Source organism: Toxotes jaculatrix, chromosome 9 (genome assembly GCF_017976425.1).
Source record: "Toxotes jaculatrix isolate fToxJac2 chromosome 9, fToxJac2.pri, whole genome shotgun sequence".
Classification (NCBI taxonomy): Eukaryota; Metazoa; Chordata; class Actinopteri; family Toxotidae; genus Toxotes; species Toxotes jaculatrix.
Genome location: NC_054402.1, coordinates 21,235,973 through 21,248,702, shown reverse-complemented (window position 1 = coordinate 21,248,702; position 12,730 = coordinate 21,235,973). Strand labels below are relative to the sequence as shown.

General features: G+C 41.0%; 2 protein-coding genes across 2 annotated transcripts; both read left to right on the top strand.

Annotated features, from left to right (window-relative positions):
• Positions 1–703: 703 nt before the first annotated feature.
• On the top strand, positions 704–2,012 carry LOC121186777 (cerebellin-4-like). The gene is made up of 4 exons (XM_041045573.1): positions 704–710; positions 1,159–1,230; positions 1,333–1,473; positions 1,582–2,012. Exons 1-4 carry the CDS (start codon positions 704–706, stop codon positions 2,010–2,012), a joined length of 651 nt encoding a protein of 216 aa, XP_040901507.1.
• A 7,611-nt stretch (positions 2,013–9,623) lies between these two features.
• On the top strand, positions 9,624–11,363 carry cbln18 (cerebellin 18). Its single transcript, XM_041045572.1, has 6 exons — positions 9,624–9,723; positions 10,059–10,238; positions 10,358–10,516; positions 10,659–10,747; positions 10,850–10,930; positions 11,065–11,363. Exons 1-6 carry the CDS (start codon positions 9,624–9,626, stop codon positions 11,188–11,190), a joined length of 735 nt encoding a protein of 244 aa, XP_040901506.1. The 3' UTR covers positions 11,191–11,363.
• The last annotated feature ends 1,367 nt before the right edge of the window (positions 11,364–12,730 follow it).

Below are 12,730 nucleotides of genomic sequence, written 5' to 3'. Positions count from 1 at the left end.
TATCTCACAGGATGCATCATAGCGACATTTCCTCCAGCTTCACTAACAGGAGAACATTTTTTTCACTGATCCAGTGAAATGGCTCAATATCTGCTACTTGCATTTGGTCATCCCCACTTCTCTCTGGTGCCACCATAAGGTTGCATTTGTGGTTTTGGGTAAAATGTCTCAACAACCATCAGATAGATTGCTATGACATTACATATAGATATCCCTGTTCCTCTGAGGATGAACTGTAATAACTGTTGTGATCCGGATCAGACCCAGTGTATGACTAAAAAATATAATACTATAAAACTATAAAAATAATTTCAACTATACAGCTCTCTGAACCATAATGCTTGGCTGCTGATGAGGACACTGCATTCCACCTACAGGACACCTCATCTCAGGTGATAGATGACACCTGGGTGGCATCAGCAACAAAGCCCTGGAGGGTATGTGTCTGCCTGTGTGTGAATTTTAGAAAATGAGAACCCCTGGTGATGAAGAAATACATCTCCAGTTATAAAGTTATGAGGGCAAATGGGGCGGACAATAAACTATAAAAAACAAGGAGGAGCGATGTTAAAAGAGGAGGAATAAAACTGAGAGCTTACAAGGGAGGGGCTGCTAGAAAAAATATATATCCCAGATTCTTGTCTCTTCATCAGTCTATGCACCTTTCATCCTTGTGAAGCTGTCATCATTCACCGGCATCAACATGAGAGGTGAGACTAGATACAAGTAGCACTTACAGTGGCATAATATGTAGGCAGAAGATGGTTTGAGCTTAACGGGGCAACTTGGACCCTAGAATGACTTTTCAACTGAAATGTCAGACATGATAGAAGACGTTCAGGTTAGGAAATAGAGTCTGAATCTTTTCTACATACCAGCAGCTTTCAGGGCTGTTACAAAAAATTAAATGAAAACAAATTAAACAACATTAAAGTGGGTATAAAAAAAAGAAAGCAAAGTCCACTAGACTAGAGAGGAATTGTGTGTTTAATTTTGATGGTCTTTGTTGTAGTGTACACTTGTTTTCACCTCAAAATTAGCAAAAGGACCAAAACAGCAGAAATTCAGATCGAATGAAAAGCTTTCTTTGGGTTTAGTGGTATTTACCTCTGCTTTCTTTCCCCCCAGCTGTTGTATTGCTGTGTCTCTTGCACGCAGCTTTTGCAGTGGAATATTCCTGGAACGGACCTGTGCAGACAACACTGCAAGCAGACCCTCGAGTTGCCAGTGGTGAGAGACTGTCCAAGAAATAAGTGTCCTTTTTTGTCAATATATAGTCAGTGTGTCTACACATGTATAAATTTGTGTCCGTGTATGTGTGTGTGTGCACAGCTTGTCTCTCGGACCAGACATCGTGTGGCTGCTGCCTGATTCAGAAACAGATAAAGAGGTTGGAGCAGTACTTTGAAAAGAGCACAGAGGAACTGAACAAGGAGCTGACAAAATCAAAGACGGCCCTCAGCAATATAAGAGGTGAGCAACACATCCATGAAGGAGACAGAACAGAACATTATCAAAGCACAACATTCACCCACTTCTTATACGTCTAACCTGAGTATTTCTTCTTCTCTGCTTTTCCAGCCAGCCGCAGCTTCTTCTCTGTTGCTCTAAACAATGACACACGTATGAGCTGTAATGGCCCCTACACTAAGGACATGTTCATCATGTACAAATACATCTTCTTCAACCTGGGTAACAGCTACAATGAGCAGACAGGTATTTTCACCCCTCCCCGCTCAGGTGTTTACAGCCTCACCGTCACCATCTACGCCTTAGCTGCTTCTGTGAAGAACGTGGCCACCTGCGCTAACCTGCAGGTTAACGGCCAGGTGGTGGCTACACTCTTCGAACAAAACGGCCAGGACATTGAAGACAGCGCCACCATCGTTGTGTCCTTGAAACTGAAGGCTGGGGATCAGGTGGTTGTTAACCTGCTCAAAGGATGTTTTGTGTGTGATAACCGCAGCCACTATAACACTTTCACTGGCTTCCTGCTGTATGCCACTGACTAAGTTAGCAAAGTGTAGCTGCTCTGGGATCTGCACCATCTTGTGCCCCATACTGACAAGGTTTAAGTCTGCTAGATGAAATTTTTTGTGATGACAGTCATGACTTGTAGCCTGTAAATCTTTGTCTGATCTTATGTATTCTCACCCATGCTGAACACGATGCTCTCATTCTTTTTTTGTTGTGAGATGATGTCCAATCAATTATCACTATTACCTTGAGAGAGGTTTTTAATCCATTTTATCTGGACTCGGCCCATATAGTATGTGAGCCTGCAACCCTTAAAAAATTGCTTTTATCTCTGTTTCATGTCATGTGTCAAGTATCTTGTTTGTACTAGCTGTTGATCTGTGACTTACTGAAATAATGCAATGCAAATTGTCATAGAAACTTAAATTTGAAAATAAATAAATAAATAAATCTGTGTCTAAAACATACCAACAAAATAAACCAGACTTTTGAAGAAACCGGTTTGGACTTTGTGAACTGTTTCCATCCCCATCAAAGAAACTTAAGATGCTAAAGTGATGTCTTCATTAAAGACATTGTTGTTGACAAAGTTGGATTAAAAAATAAACTACTGGTTAAACTAACATTTTTGAGTTAAATCTTTTTTTTTTTTTTTTTTGCCATGTGATTAAATGTTTAATTGAAACCCCTTAGTTGCTCTATTTCACTACCTTCCTCACAGACCATAAAGTTAAATTGATATTATGCACATCCCCACAGAGATAGAATAAAGTGTGACTACAGTAGGACACAGAATATGTAATAGAAAATGGTGAAGACAACTTTATCAGGGTTAACTGAGCTGTGGCCTATAACATACAGTATATTGAATATACTCTCTTCAGTATTTAACACAGTGACAGGTTGAGTACGATGAGGGCATCCATCCATCTGCTATACTGCTTGATCTGTCAGGGTCGCAGGGGAGCTGGAGCCTATGCCAGAAGACTACAGGCAAGAGGCAGGGTACACCCTGTCAGTCGCAGGGCAGACAACCACTCATGCACACACTCACACCAAGGGCCAACGCGGAGCTGCCTATTGTGCATGTTTTTGGGATTGTGGTAGGAAGCTGGAGTACCCAGCATGCTAACCACTGCACCACCGTGCCACCCCATCATGAGGACACTGAACCATTATATCAAATTTGATAAATCTATGTAAAATGACAGAGCAGCCAACTGAGACCATGAAGTTATTTTACAACTTTGTACGTGTCCAGAATCGTTTAAACTATATTGCACCTCTTCAAACTGTAGTCTTATCTTTTTATGAGACTGCACAGACACCTTTCCCCAGGTGAAAGATGATACCTGGTCTGCATCAGCTACACAAAGCCCTGGAGGGCGTGTGTCTGCTTGTGCGTGATGGTAGAAAGTGAGAGCACCTGGTGATGACAATAAAATATCCCCAGTTATACACTTATAAAGACAAATAGGGCAGATGATTAAAAAAAAAAATAAAAGGAGGAGCGATGTCAGAAGAGGAGGAATAAAACTGAGAGGTAACAAGGGAGGAGCTCAGAGTCTATCACACTTTCCATCCTTCTGGAGCTGTCATCATTTAGTGTCAACATGAGAGGTGAGGCTAAATACATCTAGACAGGTAGCAATGGTAGAGATATACACTGATACTGCAACAGGCCTCTAATGTGAAGCTATTCTATCCCCCAGCTGTTGTATTGCTGTGCCTGCTGCATGCAGCTTTTGCTAGTTTCAGCAATCCCTGGGACGGACCTGGCAGGGGGGGACCGAGTCAAGAGACCAATGGTGAGAAATTGTGGGTATATAATCTGTGTGTGTCGGGTATGTGTTTTTATCAACAAGTGTATTCATGTGTGTTTGTTCTCAGCATGTCACACGGACCAGGGGTCTTGTGGCTGCTGTCTGATCCTGCAGGAGGTGCACAGGCTGAAGACATACTTTAACGACACCCTGGCTAAGCTGCAGAGGGATTACTCACTGACGAAGAAAAGTCTCAGCAGCTATGAAGGTGACTGACTCCTGTACACACACTTTAGACCTTTGTTAATGTTAATGAGACAACATGAATCACACATGAAATTTTTGTATTTCTGACCTGTCTTCTCTTCTCCCCTCTGCACCTGCAGCCAGCCGCGCTGCCTTCTCCGTCGCTCAGTTCACCGATGATCGTTTTCAGTGCTATGGTCCCTTCACTGTCAACAGCAACATCATCTACAAACATGTCTTCCTAAACCTGGGTGGTAGCTACAGTGTGGACACTGGTGTCTTCACTGTTCCCCGCTCTGGTGTCTACACCCTTGCCGTCACAGTCTACAGCGACGCTGGTTCCTCTAGCAGCTTCTTGGCTGCCAGTGTCAGTCTGCAGGTCAATGGCCAGGTGATGGCCACATCCAGCGAGCAGAACGCAGATGACAGAGAGGACAGCGCCACTATTTCTGTGGTCCTGCAACTTCAGGCTGGGGACAAGGTGGCTGTCAACCTGGCCAAAGGCTCTTTCCTCTGCGAAAATGGCCACCATAACACTTTTAGCGCCTTCCTGCTTTATACGAATGAATAAGTTAGGGAGGTGTAGCAAACTGGTTTTTGTACCAACTCTTGCCCTGCTAACAAGGTTAGAGTCTGCTAGATGAAATCTTTCTGTGGTGCCTTCATCCCATCTCAATCTGCTCTTATTGAGGGAGGCCAGGTCTTAAATCCATCACATCTGGACTCACTCCATGTGATTTGAAAGCTTACAAACCTCATGAGTATCTCTGTTGTGGAACAACTTATCTTTTTCCTGCTGAAATTGTCATGTAATGTTTGAGAGAAATACTCTAAGCACCAATGCACCTGTAAAATCACAAGAAAATAAAATCAGGATTTTTAAACAAAACAGTTGACATTATAGATGATTTTGTTTCAACTGAAAAGATGTGATGTCTACACTTTTGTTTACACCTTTGGTCTGAAATTTGAACTTTAGCTAGAGTGCATATAAATGTTTGAATAAAGCCCTTTATTTACAGTTTTGTTTACCTTGTGTATGAACCCTTCTTACAGAATATCATACGTTATCATACATGCCATTACAGTTATATTAAATTAAATCAAATGGGTTAAAAAAGGAAAAGAAACAAGAAAAAGCACAATCTGCAATCCCTGCTGTTGCAGTAACTTGACATTAATTTGAGAGTCTGACTTACTAATATGTGCACGTTATTAGTACATGAGCTATATATTTGTGTGCACAGGTTAAAATAAAAGTACTCCAAACACACAAAATCACAGCGATGAGCTGAAAGATAATAAAAATGTTTGCAGAGGAAACTTCAGAGCCACGTGATAATTATCTGGGTTTATTATTATGAGCGACCCCTTTCACACACCAGTGGTCATGTTATCCACTGTTAATATGGAAATATTGATTGCAGCCCCTTTCATGATAACCAAATGCACTAAGTTAATTCCAAGGCAAACATCCAACCACAGAAAACAGTAGCGAAACAGCTTACATTCACACAACAAAGAAGGCAAACATGTAACACAACTCCTTCTTGTCTCAGTTAGTAAAAGAAAAGAGGATAAGACTGAAGACAGTGCAGTCACTGGATGAGCTGGATGCAAAAAAGGAGCTTGCTCACAATTGTGAGACAAGTAGTAGTGGCTAACAACAACAGTCCAGTAATGGTGACATAATAACACATGCACTGCAAGTGGGGAGCTGCTAATCCTCCATAATCCCACATGAATATGTCTGAGTTTCTGTTCAGTAGAATTTTGTTCAGGAGAGATCGGGCAGGGAGGTAGGTCTAATTGGTCTCAAAATGTAAGTAATGTCATTATGTGGGATAAAGTACTGAACATTTTTTTTATACCTGTGAGTGACATTTTGGCAAACACTGGGCATGTATACTTCCTCATGCATAGCTGATGTAACACGCACAACATGAAACATTTCCTCCATTAAATATTCAAGCCCGGTTTGTGTCAAAGACAGGGTCTGTCACTTCAATACTTTTCTACATATTGTGTCAAAAAAAAACATTTAATGAAACAAACAGCTCCAAAGAGATCTGAAGGACCAAAACAATGAGGAAGTAAATCATTTTACTTGTAACAAGAGCTCAATCCTTGAGTGATCTTTGATTAGTTCTTCCCTGGTTTCAAAACACTGAGGTGAACTCTGGCACATCTTCACATCCATATCACAAAACAGTCTCAGAAAGACGATCACTGTTTTATTTTCACTATCAATGAGTTTTTCAAAGCAAGTGGTTCGAAAAAAGAGCTGACGTAAGGGCACAGGGCACGTCACATCACCTTTTTATCTGATGCGCTTATGTGAATCGTCTCGAGGACTGGTCTGTTTTGGAGAGATGTGTGCAGAGCAGACATATTGTAAAACACCTGATACACCATGGCCTCCATCTAGCAGAAAAGACCGTGTGAACAACCAGGTCACCTGACTTGGGACTACATACATGCAGGTGGTTATCAAAAGCACACAGACAATGCATCGCCCCAGGAGCCAGGACAGTAGCAGTCAACACAGGAAACACCTTGTTATCTAATAGGACTGGAGGCAAAACAAGCACAGGTGACTGTGCAACGTCAGGTTACAAACAACCAGCAGAGGATAATGACAGCATGAGCTGCTGCAGACAGAGCTTCATAAATATGTAGACAGAAACACACATGAGAAAACTTCCAGTAGTCCTACAATGGCTCACAGTGGGTTTGTTCTTTATCACATAGCATTACAAATGCCAACAAACCATAAGAATTCAAACATGCACAATTTCAAACTCTATACCCTTATGAGGATCATGTGAAATGATCGAAAGTGACTGAAAATGGACCTAGTGATATTTCAGTCTGTAACAAAGTGTTGGGTCAGTCAACCTACCGACACTGCCATAGATTACCTCAAGCCACTGTGACTGAGAAATTGTGTTTGATAATCCACAAATGTCAACAGCCTTTTTAGGTATCAATGTCTATTTTTTTAAAGTATATAAGCCGTGAGTATAATGCAAAACAGCACAAAAGTTATAAGTACCCCATTATCAAACTCCTCCAAAATAACAGCATAAGAACATGCAAGAAAGCTGTAATTACCAACAGTTCTTCAGAAAAAAAATAAAAGGAGATTGGAGGTAGTCTGATAAGATAAATGATTTATTTGATTTATTTTTATATGATTTATAAGTACAACCTTGTATGTAATGCAGATTCAGCATTTTTTTTCCACCAGATCTGGATTATTATCAGGATCTGCACCAAACTGTACAAACTCACAGATCCCAGCACCAAGAATATTAAAGTTCCATTTTTCACATCAAGATCCAAACATTGTTTCCTGAGAAATTAACAAAAATGCTGGGAAATACCCTATCTCCGGAAAGAATCAGGAAAAAATCTGTATCTATTGCTTTTAACAGATCAGCCTCAAATTGTAATGGGTTCTCCTGTGGTCCATGCCCCATCCCTCCACCAAGTTTGGTGCAAGTCAGTTCAGTACTTTCTGTGTAATCTTCCTGAAAGATTAACAAACAAGGATCTCACGAACGGACATGGCGAAAACTTAACCTCCTTGGCGGAGGTAACAAACACCCAAAATCTCTAAATCAGTATTGAGGTAGCTCCCAGCTTTTTTGTTTGACCTGTGTAGCGCATTTTGCGAGAAGAGCTTAGATATCCTTCCTTGAATCTGTCATTGAAAAACAAGATGAAAGATGGCAACACCTAGCTGTTCCTGATAACAGCTTTGTGTCTTTTTATTGAGTAAATATTGCACCACAACACAAGAATACGGAGTGAACGTCAGCCAAATAGCTGTGGCATGTCTCAGCAACACAACAAATATACAATCAGTAGATCTGGGTCTCCAACAATATCCAAAGGGAAAGTAATTATGGGAACACTCAGTATCACCTCTCTCCTCCTTCTGTCTCAGCATGAGAACCAGGCGATGTTTTACATTGTTGTCAGACTGGGCCTTTATCGATGGACCGATAACACACTCCTATCGGCTTCTTTTTTTTTCTCTGTAGATCATTATGTCCTTAGGGGACACTGACAACAATGTTCACCATATCAGCATTTCTGAGCAGCCGGTGTCCTCTGGAAGAATGGCAACCAGACCCCGCTGTCCTAATTAGATGCATTGTGGTCTCAACAATAAGGTGTTGAAAGGTGCAACAAGATCAATTCTTTTTCTTTCACACTGAAGGAAAACCATCCACTGTACTGTATTACCAGGGACGCACTTGGCTTTCTTGATGGAGGAAACTGGAGTGGAGTGTGTGTGTGTGTGTGTGCGTGTGTGCGTGCGTGCGTACGTGTGTGTGGTGTGTGTGTGTGTGTGAGGGGCGGGGCTTCTATCCTTCACCTCCTGGAGGGGGGAGGATCACCTGTAGTGCATGAATAAGAAGCTGAAAACCATGTCCTGCTTAAAAACTCTTACTCTCAGTTTCACAAAGTGACAAGACACAGTCTTTCAGAACAAGGAGAGAGAGGAGCAAAAAAAAACAGTAAGTTTTATGTTACTATCCTTACATAGCGCTCACCAAACATATCATTTAAAAAGAGAAAAAACACAGTTCAAATTGATCACTTGGGCTGTCAACCACCAACCCATGCAACAGCACTGATAAAGATTGTGAGATATTACGTAGCTTTGTCGTTTCTCTCTTCAATATTTTTGGTATTTATTTGGTGTAAAGACTGAGTGATGGGATTTGGTAACAGCTTGAAGATTGAAGATCATTTTCTAAATACGGTGAGTTAATGTTAGATCATGCACTTTTGCACAATTCACTTGGGTTGTCTAAATTTCTTGTTACTTTTGGATTACTTTTATATCAGTTACTTATTATTCTGTATCATTTAAACCTGCATTAAGTGACTTGTGACCACTGAGGTAAAAAAAAACAAACCTACCTAATTTAATATAGCATCTCGTCCTGCAGCTCTGTTTTGACAAAGAAAAATATCTGGGTTTTTAGCTTCTCTTTAACAGCAGCTCGTTAGCTTTGTGTTTTGCTATGCTGGGCAGATATTTAACCTTATTCAGAGCCACTTGATTCATTTGAGTTAGTTAGCACTGGTTTGGTCATTTGCAGGTCAAAAGCTGGAGTTTCAATCCAAAACCAGGGTCAATTTTGTTCACAGGTGAAAGTTTAGTAGACTTCAATGTTACATAAACCATTGTTCCATTATCAGAATATATTGTTTTAGTGTGAACTGGTTGGTGATACTGGACAGTTAATGAGAGAGGTAACACTCAACCATAAAGTGTATTTGTGGTCATGGAAACAAAACAATGGGCTGAAAGTGAATAAGGCCTGGTTTCTGAGCTACTATTCAGGCAACCCTTTCACCTTGCACAGAAACACTTGAGTCAGCGTCTGAATCAGCATTACAGACAGCACATCTAGAAAAGCTGCTTCAAACTCTGTGCCAGAATTTCACCTGTAAATGTGACCCTGACCCTGACCAGTCCAACAAGTGATACTGAAGATGTGTAATTATCGATTTGAGTTCAGAATCTGTATGGGATTGCAAGTCAAATGTAATTGTGTTACACGTAAAAGACATTTAAATCCATGACTGATCCGAGACTGAATCCTGCCTTTTCAGATGGTTGAATTACCAGTTTTGCTCCTGTTGGGGTCACTGTTTCTCTGTGGTCATGTGGAGGCCCAGTCCAACACCATTGACATACTGAGGACAGCTGCACGTAAGCCACACAAGCTGCCACATTTCATTCATCCAGAATGAACCATGAACATAAAATGTATATGCATATACTGTATATGCATATACATTTTATGTTCATGGTTCATATTATCCATATGCTTTGAAAACCAAGTATGTTCTTTTTTTTTTGTACTTTAATTCACTCAGATAAAGTTGACAGAGGAAACACGTTGATCTGCATGAATCCTGTTTCAGCCTGACACAGTCACACACACCTCTAAACCCAATGTTGAACCATGTGACTAACCTCCTCTGCCTCCTCTGCCTCCTCTCCTATTTTTCCTTTCCTCACCACTCCTCTGTCCTGCATCCCAGTCCAGATGACGGGAACTCTGACCTGTGACAAGTGGGACTGCGACTGCGCTTTTACTCGCCAGCGTGGCTGCTGCTGTGGAGCCAATGACTTATTCCAAGTAGAAGAGGATACCTTCACTAGGATTAAATATTTGTGGCACGATATCAGCGCGCTGAATAGCAGGGTACAGGAGCTCACGGGTAAACACACTCACACTGATGGATGTATGGCAATACCCACACAACATGGATATTTAAAAAAATCATTTGTGGACACTGAGCTTTGTTGTACGATAAACCTCTCTTTCTTTTGCTCTCAGCTGGCGTCAAGATTGCCTTTGAAGCCACCATAGACCCAAATATTGCCACCATAATTCCTGGAACTACTGAACTTTGCTTTGGTCCTTTCAATACTAATGTGCCAATCCCCTATGGTACCGTCACTCTAAATGATGGCAGGGCATATAACCCTTCCTTGGGTAGGAAACATACACACACACACACACATAAGCACAAGGTGTAAACTCTTTACCCATCAATGCTTTACCCATCATTTAAAATGAAATTAAATGTAAAAAATACATCACTGCAGTTCCACTAACTCTTCACCTCACTCTCCAGGTGTCTTCACTGCCCCTCGTCCTGGTGTTTATGTCTTCTCCTTCACAGTCTACTCATCTGTGGAGGAGAATGGGCGCCTCTACCACAAAGTAATTACACCAGATGGCAAAAAAAGTTATTTTCAGCTGTTTTATCTACACAACAATAGCAGGTCCTTTGTATCTTAATTTCGTATTTTGTTGTATCTGTAGGTCCAGCTGATTTTGAATGGGAAGCCAACGGCCAGTGTGTGGGAGAATAATCGAGAGGATGGTGAAGACAGCGCTACACAGGTAAGAAGTGACAATGAGAGCGAAGTAACGAATGGTTGCTACAAACAAATCAAGTGATCAAATACTGAAATTACAAAGCCATTTCTGTGACCGCCACCTGAAAAAATGACACCATTTACTGTGTATGTTCTCAGGTTGTGGTACTGGAGCTGCAGAGAGGCGATCAGGTCTACGTGGAGCTAACATCTGGGAGGAAGCTCTATAAATCCTTGGAGCTCAATATCTTTACTGGTTACATATTGTACCCTTTCCTTGATTAGTAATACACCAGTCAGAGTTCCAGGCTACTTCACTTTCTCACTCCAGGACCTTAAATGAATCCATTTGTACTCGCTCAGCTGAGATCAACAAACTAACAGTCTTTGTCGCATGTCGGCCCACCACATGTATGTTTGTGACCTAACGCAGCACAAGCCTCATAGACCCCCCCACCCCCCACAGTAGATATAAAGACGAGAAGTCGTACATACATAGACTCATGCATGTGTATGCAGGCATTTATGATCAAATCCAAAGAAACACACACATATATTTTTTTGCATAGCATGAAAACAAAGTCACAAAATGTTCAGATCATTAAAAAATACATGCTTGCGAATAAACTGCCACATCTACAGTGATGGTCTGTGTACAGAGGAAGTGTGAAATTGTTTTGATTTGGACACAATACATGTTTATTTGACAGGTGAGGTACATTTATTTTCAGTTTTGTATATGTGTTTCAGCCCATTTGCCACACACACACACACACACAGCATCCAAGAATGGAAATAAGTAGCAGTCAGAGGCTTTGATATAATTTTGGGAATGATAACAGTGGATCATAGCGCTGCTGCTGCTGCTGCTGCTAACATTTGGCCTATGACAGTATTGTATAACACTGTAAACAAGTTCCTTTCATGGAAGCTCATTACAAATGAATATAAACCACAGCCAGGCTAAGTAAATTCTTTCAGCTGAATAAACATATGACGTAGGAGCAGCTTACACACATGCTGCACACACTTTCTCACACACACAAGCAAACAGGCACAACCACCCAGACATACACACGTTCTGAGACATTTTGGAAAATACACATCCATTTTCTTACTTGACAGGATGAGAAGATCAATAGCACTGTCAGGCAGGAGATGTTAGCTTAGATCAAAGATTGGTAACAGAGGGCAACAGCTAATTTACACTTTAGTTTTTGTATGCATTAAACATGCATTATGGCATGTTAAGTGTGGATCAGTTCATGGCTCAAGGGCTCTGTGACAGTACAGGCTACAACTTTGGGAATGGCCCATCATGCAAATGCAGAAAACTGGTAAAGCTTTCAACAATGAAAGATTCATACAGCAAAGGACGCAGGGAAAATAGATTTTAAATTATATTAAAATGCAGCAGAGGAAGCACTAGTTGGATCACAACAAGGTCAGTCTCAATCCAGAAGCCCCAGGTGCACAGGTGAATGCTGGGATGCAGGAGGCGAACATGATTTCCCCACAAAGTACACAGAGTTGGTTTCAGTGCAATTTTTTTTTTTTTTTTTTTTTTTGGTGATCATGATATAAATACATTGTTTTCACAGGGAGAGGCAAGGACTTGGACCCAAATGCAAAAACCCTAAAGACAGGCAGAATGAGTAAACTAAAAGTCTTTTAATAAACCAAAATCACTGGAAAAGTCCAGGGCAAGGGAACAAAACTCAAACAACCAAAAATCATCCACATGGGAGAAAAACACTAAGGAACAAAACTAAACAAAAATACAAAAGTCCTTACTTGAAACAAAAGAAACTGAGGTAAGTCCATG